Genomic DNA, 12,960 nt, shown 5'->3' on the forward strand with positions numbered 1-12,960 from the left:
CCCTTGTGCAAAAAGACATGCACATCTGTTAATCCACTGTGTCACAAAGCTATGATGATCATTTTCCTTAATTCGACACTCCCCCCACCCACCCCTGTCCTCAAGCACTTAAAAATTGCAATGCCTACCAGTCTACCTGGGGAAGAAGATCCTATCACACAATGCAGCACTGTACATTTTCAAGTTTAATAATGGAGCAACTTCAAAAGCAAACAGCACTCATAGCCAGGAGGAAAATATTAGTAGCTGAGGCATTATAACTCTCGAGAGATTAAAAGGAGATCATTGCGAAAATCTGACCTGCATTCTAAGCATCTCAATGTGTCTTTTGCATGAGTGAATATAAGTAGAGAGGAAGTGATATATGAAAGGGAGATGAAGCTGATGCCTCCTTAAATTAGATTCCAAAGCTTGACTGAGAAGATGGGTGTGAAAAAATAAACAAACAATTACAGGATTCTAAGAGTGCCTTTGCACATTCCAATAAGTGTTGAAGCAGACAGTGTGAGTCACACATTCCTTCTGCAAAATTCAAAAGCACTCTTACAAAGTGATTTTTTGTGTGTGTCAAAAAGCAATGATTTATTATTTCTCAGTGCCATTACACTAGTTCTTGTTTCAGTTGTAGTACCTGCTAATGATAGAACAGGCTAAAATGCTAACTGGATTTGTAGCACCATAAGCAGTGCATGAATAATATTCTCTTGCAGGAATTCCTGCAATGGTGGATTGGATATCTGTGAATAGACCATGAAACTGTGAGTGGCTTACCAGTGTTGGTAGGAATAGCATAATTCAATGAAAGGGAATAATGAGATTTCAGTTCAGATTGGCTACACCTTCCCCCCACATGATTCCAGATGTGTGGTATGCTTTTGATCTAAAATGTCTGTATGTGAGTTCAGAAGGGTTGCTATGCATGATTTATAATTGAGCAATATGGAAGTGGTATCAACCTAGGCCGAGTCTAACCAGGTGCTTCACGATGAGACACACCACCAACTTGGCAAGAAGCCCCAGGCCTCCTGAGTCCCTTCCTATGAGACTAGGTGTGTTATCAAAAAGAGAGTCGTCTAATTATCTGTTTGCTGGTAGGAATGGCAAGGTATCTGAGGCCTGTGATAGCCTCTTCCACTTGTCCATTCCCATCGGGACTTCCAAGACCATGGTTCTCCCTAGTTAGTAAGTTGTCATGTGTATGGGGATCCCAGCTATGCTGGTGTCTCAATTCTAGCCTGGCTTTGTGTACTCCTAGAACTGACTGGGAAGCCAGGCAGGCAAGTGTAATTTGGCTCTCAAGAATAGGAATGAATATGCTTGCTATAAGAGTAAGAAATACATATGCATGCTAGGTAGCTTGTTCAGGATTTTAATGAGTTATTTATGTTTATACTGGCCGAGTAGATAAAAGTCCACACCATAAAATTCAATAGTGATTTTCCAGAAGATTGGATGAAGGGCTTTGGATGAAGTCCTTACTGATAAAAATTTGTATAGCAAATGTCTTAGTAGTATTAAGGAGGAATCAAAATCTAGACAAGAAAAATTGTAGGAAGTAAGGACTATGAATGATTCTGTGTGCCAAAATTTTATCTCTGCTGATTTATATATTTATTGTTTGGCATGTCCTAATTCTGATGCACTGATTTCCGTAGTGACATAACTTTTGCTCAGTTGCACCAGTGTATTGAAGATTGGAGTATTTGGTGAATGGTGTATATTTAAATACTTGGTGCTCCAACATTTTGATCTGACTGCATGCTTATGTCATTAAATGTTAGTCACCATCAAATCTGATTTTAAATTATTAGGTTAACCTCCAGGCTTCCTGAATGTCAGGCATTTGAGAAAGCATGCAGCATTTCATATTCTAACAGATATTGTTGTTACCTTTAATTTTGGAGAATGTTTCTCCTGTCTGTATGACAGTTTGGAAAGGAGAGGGGGTGAGTGGGTGACAGCAGGCTTGGAAGATGTAGAAACGCATTCAGAGAAAGATGTTTTGGCTGAGTGAAATGGAGGACTGGAAGCAAGGCAAGAAGGAGAGGTGGAAGGTGCTTGCGTCTCATAGGGAAGTGAAGCTGGCTTAAACATTTAAAGAAAGACAACAGTAATTGAGCAGAAGAGCAATTACAAAGGGAGCAATAAAGCAGAGAGAGGAATACTGCACCACCACCAGTGAAAGGAAATGAGACACCCCCAACCTTCCCACCCATTGCTGTGTTCAGTAGGGTTAATTGAGTACATATAGGACAATGCAGTTATTGGAAATACATGGATCGATCTCTGTGCTCAGCAGGACTGCTCCCTATCTGCTTACTTGAATAGCAACTCCCTGTTCCTAGCATAGTGGGTCCCTGCTCCTGCACCTCACAGTGCAGCAAGCTGCTTCTTAAATGCTCCCACATTTAGAAAGCAGTCTACAGTGAAGGTCAGGGAGGAAAAGAAAAGGCTTGTGCATGTAGAGTTAACAAGTATGCCTGGAAAATGTTTGCTGGATTGCAGCCCTTGTCTCTCTTGGACAAGGATAGCCAATGCTTGCATTCTTGCAGGTGGCGAAGGCATATTCTGCTTCTCAGAAAAGGGCCTGAAGCATGTTTTGTCATGCAAACTGATCACTCCATGCAGGTTCAGGCTTTAACACTGTTGGGAGCAAGTCTAACCCTTCAAGCGGAATGCAAGTGACCAGGGACCACAACAGACACACTGTTTTTGCTGCCTGTGTGTGCACAGTGGTGATGCTGGAAAACAAACACTGGGCAGGCCATTATAAATGGCTGGTTCCACAGCTGGGATGCTACATACAAATTCTTAAGAGAGATGTAACATTAGACGAAAGACAATCTTACAAGCCAAAAATCCTCCCCCCTTTTCTTATGAGTAAAACTGTGGGAAACATTTTATGACAACTTGATTAAAATTCAGTAGAACCACCAGGGACTAATTAGAATGGCGCTGGGGCCAGACTCAACTGCTGCCAGTTGGCAGTTTCTAAAGCTAGATGGTTCTTTTTTGTTATCAAGCAAAGCTCTGTGCTCAATGATTGTGTAAACTGGCTACCCTCACCCTTCATGTGGTGGGGTAAGCAGAAGTTGTTTGTGGCTTGCTCACATTTCAAGGAATTCAGTGTTATACACACCATGTGTAGGTATAAAGTATAAAACAGCATTAACTTTAATGGGTATTCTGGGTAATGCTTCCTTTATATCAGAAACCTATGGGGAATTGTTCAAGTTAAGTAGATCAGGGTAGCCAATGCAGTACCTTCCAAATGCTGTTGGATTACTGTTACCTGACTACTGGCAATGCTTGCTGAGGCTGTCAGGAATTTTAGTCCAATGACATCCGGAGGACATGTTGGTCACTTCTGAACAAGAGAGTGACCTATAAATAAATGGGCATTTCCTGAATGACTTACTGTAAAGTTTTCGAGTCAAAACTAGATGGCATGTTAAAGGTGTGTGTCTCTGAATAAATAGCAACCCATGGTGGTGCGACTTGAATCAGTGCCCTTTGTAGAGGGAGAGGTGTTAATTATCTATTAAAAGCCAGAAGTTTCTGTTTGCCATAGGAGAAGAGATGGTATAGCTACAAATAGCATCTCCCCTTCTGGGGCAAATTGGCCGCTGTGGTCTGGTGGTGGAGCATTTGTATTGGGGAAATTGCATGGGGGTGACAGATTTTACACTCCTTCCTCCCTAGGAAAGTATGATCACATTGGCATGTCTTCTAGTTTGACCAGGAGTTGTGCCAAACTACTTAGTGCCCATCAAAGGAACCAATGGTTTTTCATTCCTGATGACAGCCACAACTAATGGCAGCTAGCTCCAGAAGGAAGGAAGGAGAGACTTTATTCAGTTAGGGTAAACTAAATTACAATGTGACATTTCTTCCCATCTCCAAAAGAAAAGAACTGGAGAGAGGGCTTGTGTGTTAATGTGCATGCTACTGTTCTCAAAATATTCCAGTTTATACTAGAAAGGCACATGCAGGCAGAAACACACACAACAGAAAGTTAAGACTTGAATTCATGATGAGAATGTAGGAGTTTATCTTAAGAAGTTTAAATACCTCTTTTTTAGTATCTGGTGAACTGTCCCCTTCGCAAGGTATCATAGGTTCTCTCTTAACTGATATGAGTGACTCTAAATTGTCATGACTCAGCTCTTCCTCTATATGAAGCCTTGCCAGTTGTTCTGTTACATCAGGGGCACGCCTGTAGAAACCTGAATCTTTACATTTTGACCGGCCCCCTTGGATTATCGCTAGCAGCTCTTCACAGATTTCTTCTTCTGGTTCGTCAGTCTCCGTCAGGGTTCTGAATAATGGGTCTTCTTTGGAGAGAACAAGAGCAGGGCCTGCTATTCCTTGAACTTCCGGAGTTGTTTGTGAGAAATTTTTCCTTTCCTTGGTGAGGCTTCCTCTCAGCTCTCTGAAATTGCTACATTTACTTTCGCTCAGATTTACACTATTGGTAACAGGCTTACGCACGCTGTCATGAAACCAGGTTGCTGGAGGAGGTGATTTACAGGCAGATGAAGAAAATGGCTGAGGTGAAGTTGGAGATTCGGGGATGGAGTGGGAAGCCTTTGGTGAGGTAATTGGAACAAAATGACCATGCTTTACTTGAGGAGTGATATTATCTGAATGCCCCAGCACGCTCTGCGGACCTGTCAAAGCTAGAGTGCCAAGTTCCTCTAAATCAGAAAGAGTGAGTTTGGGAAAAGGTGGAGGAGTTGGGGAAGGTGTGCTTGAAGGTGAGACGGCAAGAGTCAGTGACAACCATTCATCGGTGACAGCCTGAAGATTCCCTTTATTAGAATCTGGACAAGGAGAGGATCGGTACCTGAGAGGAGGGGATGATGCTTTGGAATCCAACTTGAGAAATAAGGGAAAGCATAGAAATTAAAACAAAGTGAAAAAAGGCAATGGGCTCAGGTAGGTGTGTGTGTGTGTGTGTGTGTGTGTGTGTGTGTGTGTGTGTGTGTGTGTGTACACCCACACCCACACACCCTATGACATCTCCTAGCCATAGGATATTATTACATTGAGCATAAATGTCTGAAATCATTATCACATGAATCAGAAGAGCAGAAAGCATATCTGAAAAGTGAAACTGTATCAGGTTCATGCCCAGAGCTTAAATGTCAAACATCAAGACAGATCTGAATCACTGAGTTCATGAAGTGAATTTGATCCATGAGAGTTATGTTCTCTCTACTGTCCTTTAGTAAGCCTATGACTAACGGTCCAAATGTTATTGCCAAAATTCCCCAAACCATGGCTATTCTTATTTTTAGAGCAGAGTGGTGCTGTCAAAAAAATAAAAATGCAGCTCAGATTGGGGTACTATTAAATACTAGTAAATATTAACACCAACTGGGCAATCTCAGGTTGTGCAAGCATTAAAAAAAATTCATCACTTGACATGGAAACTTTGCAGAAACATTTTAAATACAACTGCATACTGCATTTGACGTATAATTACATGTCTTTCGAAAGTATACAGCATTCCGATGCTACTTATTGCACATCATAGACAATAATTGTAAACACACACAGCCATATATTTTGAATATCCTTATTGGCTGAATCATATTGTAAAATTAAATATTGATTGAAGTTTCCTTCTGGCAAAATAAAGGTCCTTTTTGTAAGAACGGGAAGAGTTGGGATTCATACGTATATTGCATCGGTAGATATCCATTGCTTCAGTAAATACTGAAAATGTAGTTTTTGTTATTAAAACTTAAAATTAAACCTTCATTTGAAAAGAAAAGATAAAAACTTTTGAGATAATTCTTGGAATGATTGAAATCAACTCTAGGGGTAAAGGGAGGCACCTTATACAGCATCAGACCACTGGTCTATCTAGCGTGGTATTTTCCGGACTGATAGGCAGCAGCTCTCTAGGGTTTTATCTACCTCACACTAGCCTTCCCCCCTTCCTCTCCCTCTCTGCACAGCAAGAGAGAGACAGAGCTCCGTGCGATAGCTGGTAGCCAACTGCCATTCTTTTCAACCCTGTTGCCACAGCTGGGGTGACACAGTGTCAGGATACCACTCTGAGGAACACTCTTGCAAGGAAGAGGATTCAGTGACCCTTGAGCAGGAGGCTTGGCAGAGCTCTTTATTCTCTTTTTCTCTTCCAGGCTTGCCCTCAGCCAGGTCTCAGTGAAAAATACCCAGCCAGTATGGGCACCAGCCATATATAGATCCCACAGGGCCACTCTTCTCTTTCCATGATACAGGCTACTCCTGCTTGCACCAGTTGGTATGTATGGTTGTGGGGACAAGTAGGCCATTTGGACCTATATATGGGAGGGTGTGTGCAGGCCTGTGCACACTTCTCTGTGCTCTTCTGACAAAGGGCAAGTGAGCAAGGAGAGGAAATTGTTTCATAATTTTCTCTGTGATGCAGTTAGAGCAATGGTCCTCAATTTTATCATTATTAGGGACAACTTGATGATTGCTGGGGGCCTCAGATGACTACTTACTACAACCTTTTAGCTCTTCAGCACCACCAGTGCAGTATTGTGGAAATGAGGTGTCTGAGGTTGAGAAAAGTCCTTTTAACTGGTAATTTTTAGGGAAAAATAAGTAAACAGCATTTAAAAAAAATGAAGATCATGGGTCATAGGCCAGAGCCTGGCTATTTTGAGACATCTGTCCATGGTCAAAAGAGACTTGACCCCAGTCATTAGGAAAAATCAGGTGCAGGGCCAAGTACAGGTGATCTCTACTGAAATATAACCTTTGTGTAGACCACAAAAATGGAGCTTGCCGACCACTAGTGATCTGTAGGCCACAATATGAGAACCTCTGGGTTTGAGGATGATTTGAACTGATTACATGGTAAACATTAAAAGAGTTCATCAACTATATTTTTGGTGCTCAGAAGAGACAAGAGAAGTGGGGATGGAAAGAGCTCAACTGCTAGTCGACATATGTTTTGGACACATAGAGAGGGAGAAAATGAATTCTGTTTGCAAAATGTTAAAGCTTTTTCAATTAGCACCCCTCTAGTAATCATCTATAGATAGAAAATATTATGAACAATGACACATAAAGTGATAGTTCTCCACTAACATCCAATATATTCATGGATTGAAGAGATTTTATGGTGGGTGGTGGTGGTAGTAAGAGAGTCTATTCTCTCTTTTGTTATGAAACATTTAGGTGGAGAGTGTCCACCAATTGCTAGCTGCAACTGTATACTAGCAAAATACCCTACTGACACCTGCACATATTAAAGTGCTGGAGAAATTGCAATTAATAGTACATCACAATGACAGTAACACCTCACATTCAAATAGTTTATCATAGTGTTAATCCTCTTTTGTTCAACATCTGACACTACAAGAGTGGAGATTTGAGATATGATTTTAGGACAGAAACATGGCTTGATGGACAGGATATAGATTGTGATCCATCAGTGGACTGCAGAATAATTTCTGATGAACTGTTGCTGCTGCCCACGCAGGTCCTCAACAAAAAGGACAGTGAAATACACACAGCACTGGCACCATACATTTCTGTATAAGGATGCCCATGCCTCTGTAGCACCAAGGCAGTCTATTCAAAGCTACCTGTGGGTTGCTGCCACTTCTACTAAGCGATAGTATAATTATTGCCTGTTGTATGCTATTATAAAGAATACATGCATTACTACACACATCTCCTCCCGTTATACATATTTTTATACACATCAGTTGCTTGACAAACTAGAAGGCAAAATTCAGAGAAGTGTGAATTTTGAAGGATAGCTTCATTTTTGTTTAGGCATTGTTTTGGGAAGTGCAGATTAATTAAGTTCACCTTAACCTGAAAACTGAACCAAACTTCTTCCTCATCACAGGTTTATACATGTGAAAAGAGGAACCTTCAATTTGACCAATCCACATTGCATTTACGGGAGCAAGAAACTGGACGAAGTGGAAGCAGCTTACAATAAACGGTAGCAAATGAAGTGGCTTTCCATTGGCTTTAATACGGTTAGTGCTAACAAACTCTGAGAATCATTTTTTTAAAAAACAAAAAGGAAACATTTTTTAAAACATAAAGGTAACACAATGGGGAGAATTTTTTTTGATATAAATACTGCAAACAAAAAACTATGCATTTGTGTTTTCATAGAGGAAAGTATTGTAAGTATGGTAGTGCTGTGTGCTGGATCGTTTCAGTAAATATGTACCAATTCCACTGGTTAATTTGGCTCGAGTCTGTGCATAGGAATATTCTAGACATGTTTGAAAAGATCAAAGTTCTCCTTACCTTAGTTGAACTTAAATTATGTATTCTGTCGCTGGAATAACTCTGGGGTATTGGAGGAACAGGAGAAACATCTGCTCCTTTGGTGGCATTCTTTTTTATGATTTCCACATAGGACACGGGGAAGATTCCTTGTCGGTTGGTTCCTGGTAGTTTGCCTTCATACCAGTTTTGATCAACCCGTCTAAGGAGAATTACTCTGTCTCCCTGGAAGGCAAAACTTGGAAGCTGAGATGTGATAATTTTCTACAAAGCATCACATGTTCATTACCACCCAATCTTTCAGGTTGTGGGGGGTAGTGTAGTGACAAAGAGTGAGAGTTGCGAGCCTGAAAACTCCAACCCCAAAGCTCACCTCAACCAGGGGGGTCTTGGTACTTTCAGAATGGCCCACAACCACAAAATGAGAATAATGTGGAATTGAGGAATTGTTCCTCCTGATTTTTATTCCAGAAAGATAATTGTAAAAAAGATTCCTCCCCCTCCCCCCGGTTGCTCTCTACAGCAACTTTTCTTACTAGTGGAGACAGTTTCTAGTTATTTATTTCACTCAATTTATATGATTGTATTTTTAATTTTCCACTGTTGCTGTAACACACTGGAAAGGTGAGACACATGTAAAAACATAAGAAGAGTCCTGCTGGATAAGACCAAGGACCTATTTAGTCCAGAGTCCTGTTCTCATATTGGGCAACCAGGCGCCTGTGAAAGGTCTCCAAGCAGGAAGGACCTGAGCGCAACAGCACTTATTTCAAACAATATATTGTCTAACTTATAGGACCCTTTTAAAGAGATTAGCAAGATAGCGTATGTGAATTATTTCGAACACTTCAAATATGTGTGAAACACTAGGTACTATTAAAAGTTGACTAGTCTCTTGTTTTTCACCTGTTTTCTCATTAGATGAGCCACAAATCTCACCAGCCACAGTGTGAAACAGCAGCGTTCCGTTCCATCACTTCAGGTAATTTTAGTTCTGAATAACAATACTGTTTAAATGCTTACTTGACAAAGAAGCTGTTAGTCATTGCTTACCTTTCTCAGTGACAGTTCCACATTTGTATCTGCATTGAAATTGTATTTTGCAACAGCTTCTCCAATCTCTGCAATGTGTGCTGGGGGTGGTGGCCTTGCTGGCTGTGCTTTTTCGGGGGGAAGAAGTTTCTGGAAAGAGAATGGTGGTTGCTTTAAATCAGTCTATTCAGTTTGCGCAAGTACTCTGCAAAGCTAACACAGAAGGGGGGAAAAAGATGGCAATACACACAAACCTCAATGTAAGAAATTGGAAAAATCCCAACTCTTCCATAGTGTTCACCCTCATACCAGTTTTGATCCACTTTCCTGAGGATATAGACCGTATCGCCTTTCTTAAAGGATAACTCCCTGTAACAGATATTTATAAACAGTAATGTTAAGCTAGCTGTTTGGATTTTCTGTACTTCAAATGAGCTTTATATTGAGATCTGATTTGAATGTTTATTATTATTATTATTATTATTATTATTATTATTATTATTACTCCTCCTCCTCCACCTCCTCAATGTCTGTGGAAGGAGAGTCATGAGCACATAAACTGTAATTGATGTTATTGGCCTAGTGCAAACATAAAAACAATTATGATGCTTTTTTCTGTGAGAACTTGCTTTAAGTTAAATACCCTTCTATTTCTGTCATTCTTTAGTTCTGGTTCCCTCCTCACTTTTTGTATTTCTCTTGCTGAACAGGAATGTAAAAGAACAATATTGGTTACAATGTACATGCAAGCAGGAAAAAACACCATATAGTGATACCTATAAACTTAATTTGTTCTGGAAGTCCATTCTTAAACCAAAGTGTTCTTAAACTGAGGCATGCTTTCCCTCCCACCGCCAGTGCCCTTCCACTGTTTGTCTTCCAGGGCAGAGTTCGCTAACTGCAACACCTACTTCTGGTTTTGCGGAGTTCATTGTGTGAATAGTTCGTTAACAGGACTGTTTGTAGACCGAGGTACCACTGTATTTCCATGTCCACATTAGCAGCATCTATTCATGTGCTCCCATTGTGCAAAGGGAGCTAAAATGAACTTTTAGTATCACACATAAATATACATAGTTCACTTTAAAACTGTTTCCTGTATTGGGATGGGGGAGTCTTCAGTTGCTATCCAACTAAGGGTAAATCCATTGAAATTAATGACTTTAAGTTACTAACAATATATATCGCCCTTCAGCTTTAAAAACCAGTAACATTTTATGTTTCCTAAAATTTATTATGCCTTTGATATAGCTGAATACTTCATGAGAATGATTCTATGCATTATTTTGCAGTTAAACACTGCAGAGACTCATTCAAGTTAAATGACTGAACATTTGCATATTGTAGAATGCTTAAATATTCCACAATTAGCCCACAATAGTTTAACTACATCTAATCTACAGACTCATCTAGATCAATTAAAAGTGCTACATATAGCTCTTGTTTCCTCTGCAAACAGCTCCAACATACATAATAATTTTTAAAGGAAAAACAGCAGTCACTAATACTTACTTAGGGGTTTGAGCCTTAAAATCATATATTGCTCTAGCTGGCAGTCTCTGAAATGGAGGGAAAGAAATGAGTCTACATGAATATAAATATTTAAATGTTATGTTGAAAACTTTGCAAAGAAGGGAACCATTTAAAAATCTTTTTTATGTAAGCCCTTAAGTAAAAGGCCTAACATTTTAAAATAATAGTGCCTCCAATGTCTCTTATTAGCATTTATGCTATAAATGATTTGTCTATTATTCAGTTAACTTATTTAAGAGACTTTTATATTGCTTTTTAACTGCATGGCATACTTTCCAACATCTGGGGGATGAAAATCAGGATGAACATTTTTTTAACAGGATGATTAAAGAGTGTTAAGGAATCAGGAGTCACAGATAGGCCAGAGTCCGATGATTGTTGCCTATATATACGCCAGATTAGAAGATCCCCCCAACTTTCAATCTCTGGACCATGTGTCAATCCTTTTCAGTCTTTCTCGCCCCACCAATCCTTTCTCCATTGTCTGCCTCTCCTTTCACACCTGCCTGCCCTTGCCCACCTCCCTGCCAAAGCTCCCAATTTGAGCCGCCCTGCTCAAATTGGGATGTTTGGCAGGCATGGTATGGCACCTATTTAGTTTTTTGGTACCTGTGAGTATCAAATGTGCAATGGGAACCTGAGGGTGAGCCTTACTCCATAAATGCTAGTGTGCCACGCCAGCCACTGTTGAGAGTGACAAATAATCATCTATCTCACATAAATGCATTTGTCATTGGAGCCCCCTCAATGGAGACACAACTCTGTCCCCCGACATGTTAAATGCATTCATGCATTTAACATTACAGGCAGTTAGGCCTTCAGAGACAACATCAAGACTTCTGGGGACCAGAATCTCACTTTCTTCTCCCTTTCCTTTTTCCATCCTAGTTCCATTGTGTTGGCAAATAAATTACTGTATACACTCGAGTATAAGCCAACTTTTCCAGCACATTTTTTATGCTGAAAAAGCCCCCCTCGGCTTATACTTGAGTGAGGGTCCTTTTGGGCTGCTCCTTCCTCCTCCTCTGCCTTTGCCACTGTTGGCGGTGGTGGAACGAGTAGCCAAAAAGCAGCCCTTTTGGGCTGCTTGTTCTTCCTCCGCTGCTGCCACCACCAGCCTCTGTCTCTTGGCAGAACCCTAGGTGGGCAGGGAGACGGGAGGGGCTGGGGGGGGAGAGAGAAGCCCCCTCTGCTGTGAGCGCATGCACATGCACACACACTCCAGCCCACCAGGAGGTTTGTGGTGTGGTGAACCACCTTATACTCGAGTCAATAAGTTTTCCCAGTTTTTTTGTGGTAAAATTAGGTGCCTCGGCTTATATTCGGTCGGCTTATATTTGAGTATATATGGTACCTGTTTTGTAGCACCTGGGCAAGAAAAAGTACCATTGATAAACAGTGGACTTTTATAAATGTCAGTGACAACTACAGAGAATGCCTTTTTTGGGTTCAAACTCTTTTAAATTATTCATTTTCTTTTAAATACCTCTCTCTCTGGAGTTCCTCTTCTTTCCTTTGGAGCACATCGACCCACATCCGTGAAAGCAGAATAGTTCCCAGGAGACTCCTGGTCTACTGAAAATAAGATGCCACTTCGTGAAATTCAGTTTAATTAAAAATAAAGCCGTTGGGCTCTATTTGAAGGGGCACTACATCTAAATTATATGCAAAATGCAAGTCGGGGCTAAAAAAATAAAAACCAACAAATGAAAAGGACAAACAGAAGCTAAAAACTGAACTGTGGGAAATTTCTTCCACTAATACTTTATGCTTTAAAACTGAACTTGAGCAATTAAAGAGCAAAAGCAGGACCAGAGCATCCTAATTCTAACTTGTACAACAGTGATTTGAGCAACTAAAGGAACAGAAGTATGAGATATTAAGGATGCAAAGGGTAAGAAAAGCATAGCAATGAATCATAAGATTTTAAATATGGAACCACATGCAAGGGAATGTATCGGATACATGCCACAATCACAGAAAGGTGAACTACATGACATTTTTCAGATTATCAATAAGTATGCATTCCTCTTTTATATAAGTCCAGAACTAGACAACTAGGATCACAACTGCAACATCTATCTCTGAGCCACTTTCTCACTGAAAATCACTCCCACAGCTCCTGTTCCCCCAGGAAGGTGC

The 12,960-nt window shown here is 40.4% G+C and overlaps 1 protein-coding gene and 1 long non-coding RNA gene across 55 annotated transcripts in view; one reads left to right on the forward strand and one right to left on the reverse strand.

The window, feature by feature from the left end:
- LOC114604632 (uncharacterized) overlaps window positions 1-12,960 on the forward strand; it is a 105,939-nt gene that overhangs the window by 51,214 nt on the left and 41,765 nt on the right. For all 5 annotated transcript variants that reach the window (XR_013394259.1, XR_013394260.1, XR_013394258.1 and 2 more), the window contains 3 exons: window positions 6,153-6,274; window positions 7,859-7,994; window positions 9,175-9,235. This is a non-coding gene — a long non-coding RNA (uncharacterized LOC114604632). The remainder of the gene's footprint in view (window positions 1-6,152; window positions 6,275-7,858; window positions 7,995-9,174; window positions 9,236-12,960) is intronic.
- Window positions 1-12,960, reverse strand: part of SORBS2 (sorbin and SH3 domain containing 2) — a 157,756-nt gene that overhangs the window by 10,754 nt on the left and 134,042 nt on the right. For 30 of the 50 annotated variants that reach the window (XM_077934258.1, XM_077934257.1, XM_077934256.1 and 27 more), the window contains 7 exons: window positions 12,305-12,393; window positions 10,798-10,844; window positions 9,540-9,654; window positions 9,307-9,435; window positions 8,275-8,478; window positions 4,072-4,878; window positions 1,891-2,085 (listed from right to left, as the gene is read on the reverse strand). In XM_077934258.1, the coding sequence (XP_077790384.1) occupies window positions 1,891-2,085; window positions 4,072-4,878; window positions 8,275-8,478; window positions 9,307-9,435; window positions 9,540-9,654; window positions 10,798-10,844; window positions 12,305-12,393 (1,586 nt within the window). The remainder of the gene's footprint in view (window positions 1-1,890; window positions 2,086-4,071; window positions 4,879-8,274; window positions 8,479-9,306; window positions 9,436-9,539; window positions 9,655-10,797; window positions 10,845-12,304; window positions 12,394-12,960) is intronic. The other 20 variants (XM_077934261.1, XM_077934260.1, XM_028744943.2 and 17 more) reach the window with 3 other exon arrangements.

The sequence above is a fragment of the Podarcis muralis genome, chromosome 9 (assembly GCF_964188315.1).
Source record: "Podarcis muralis chromosome 9, rPodMur119.hap1.1, whole genome shotgun sequence".
Taxonomy (NCBI): Eukaryota; Metazoa; Chordata; class Lepidosauria; order Squamata; family Lacertidae; genus Podarcis; species Podarcis muralis.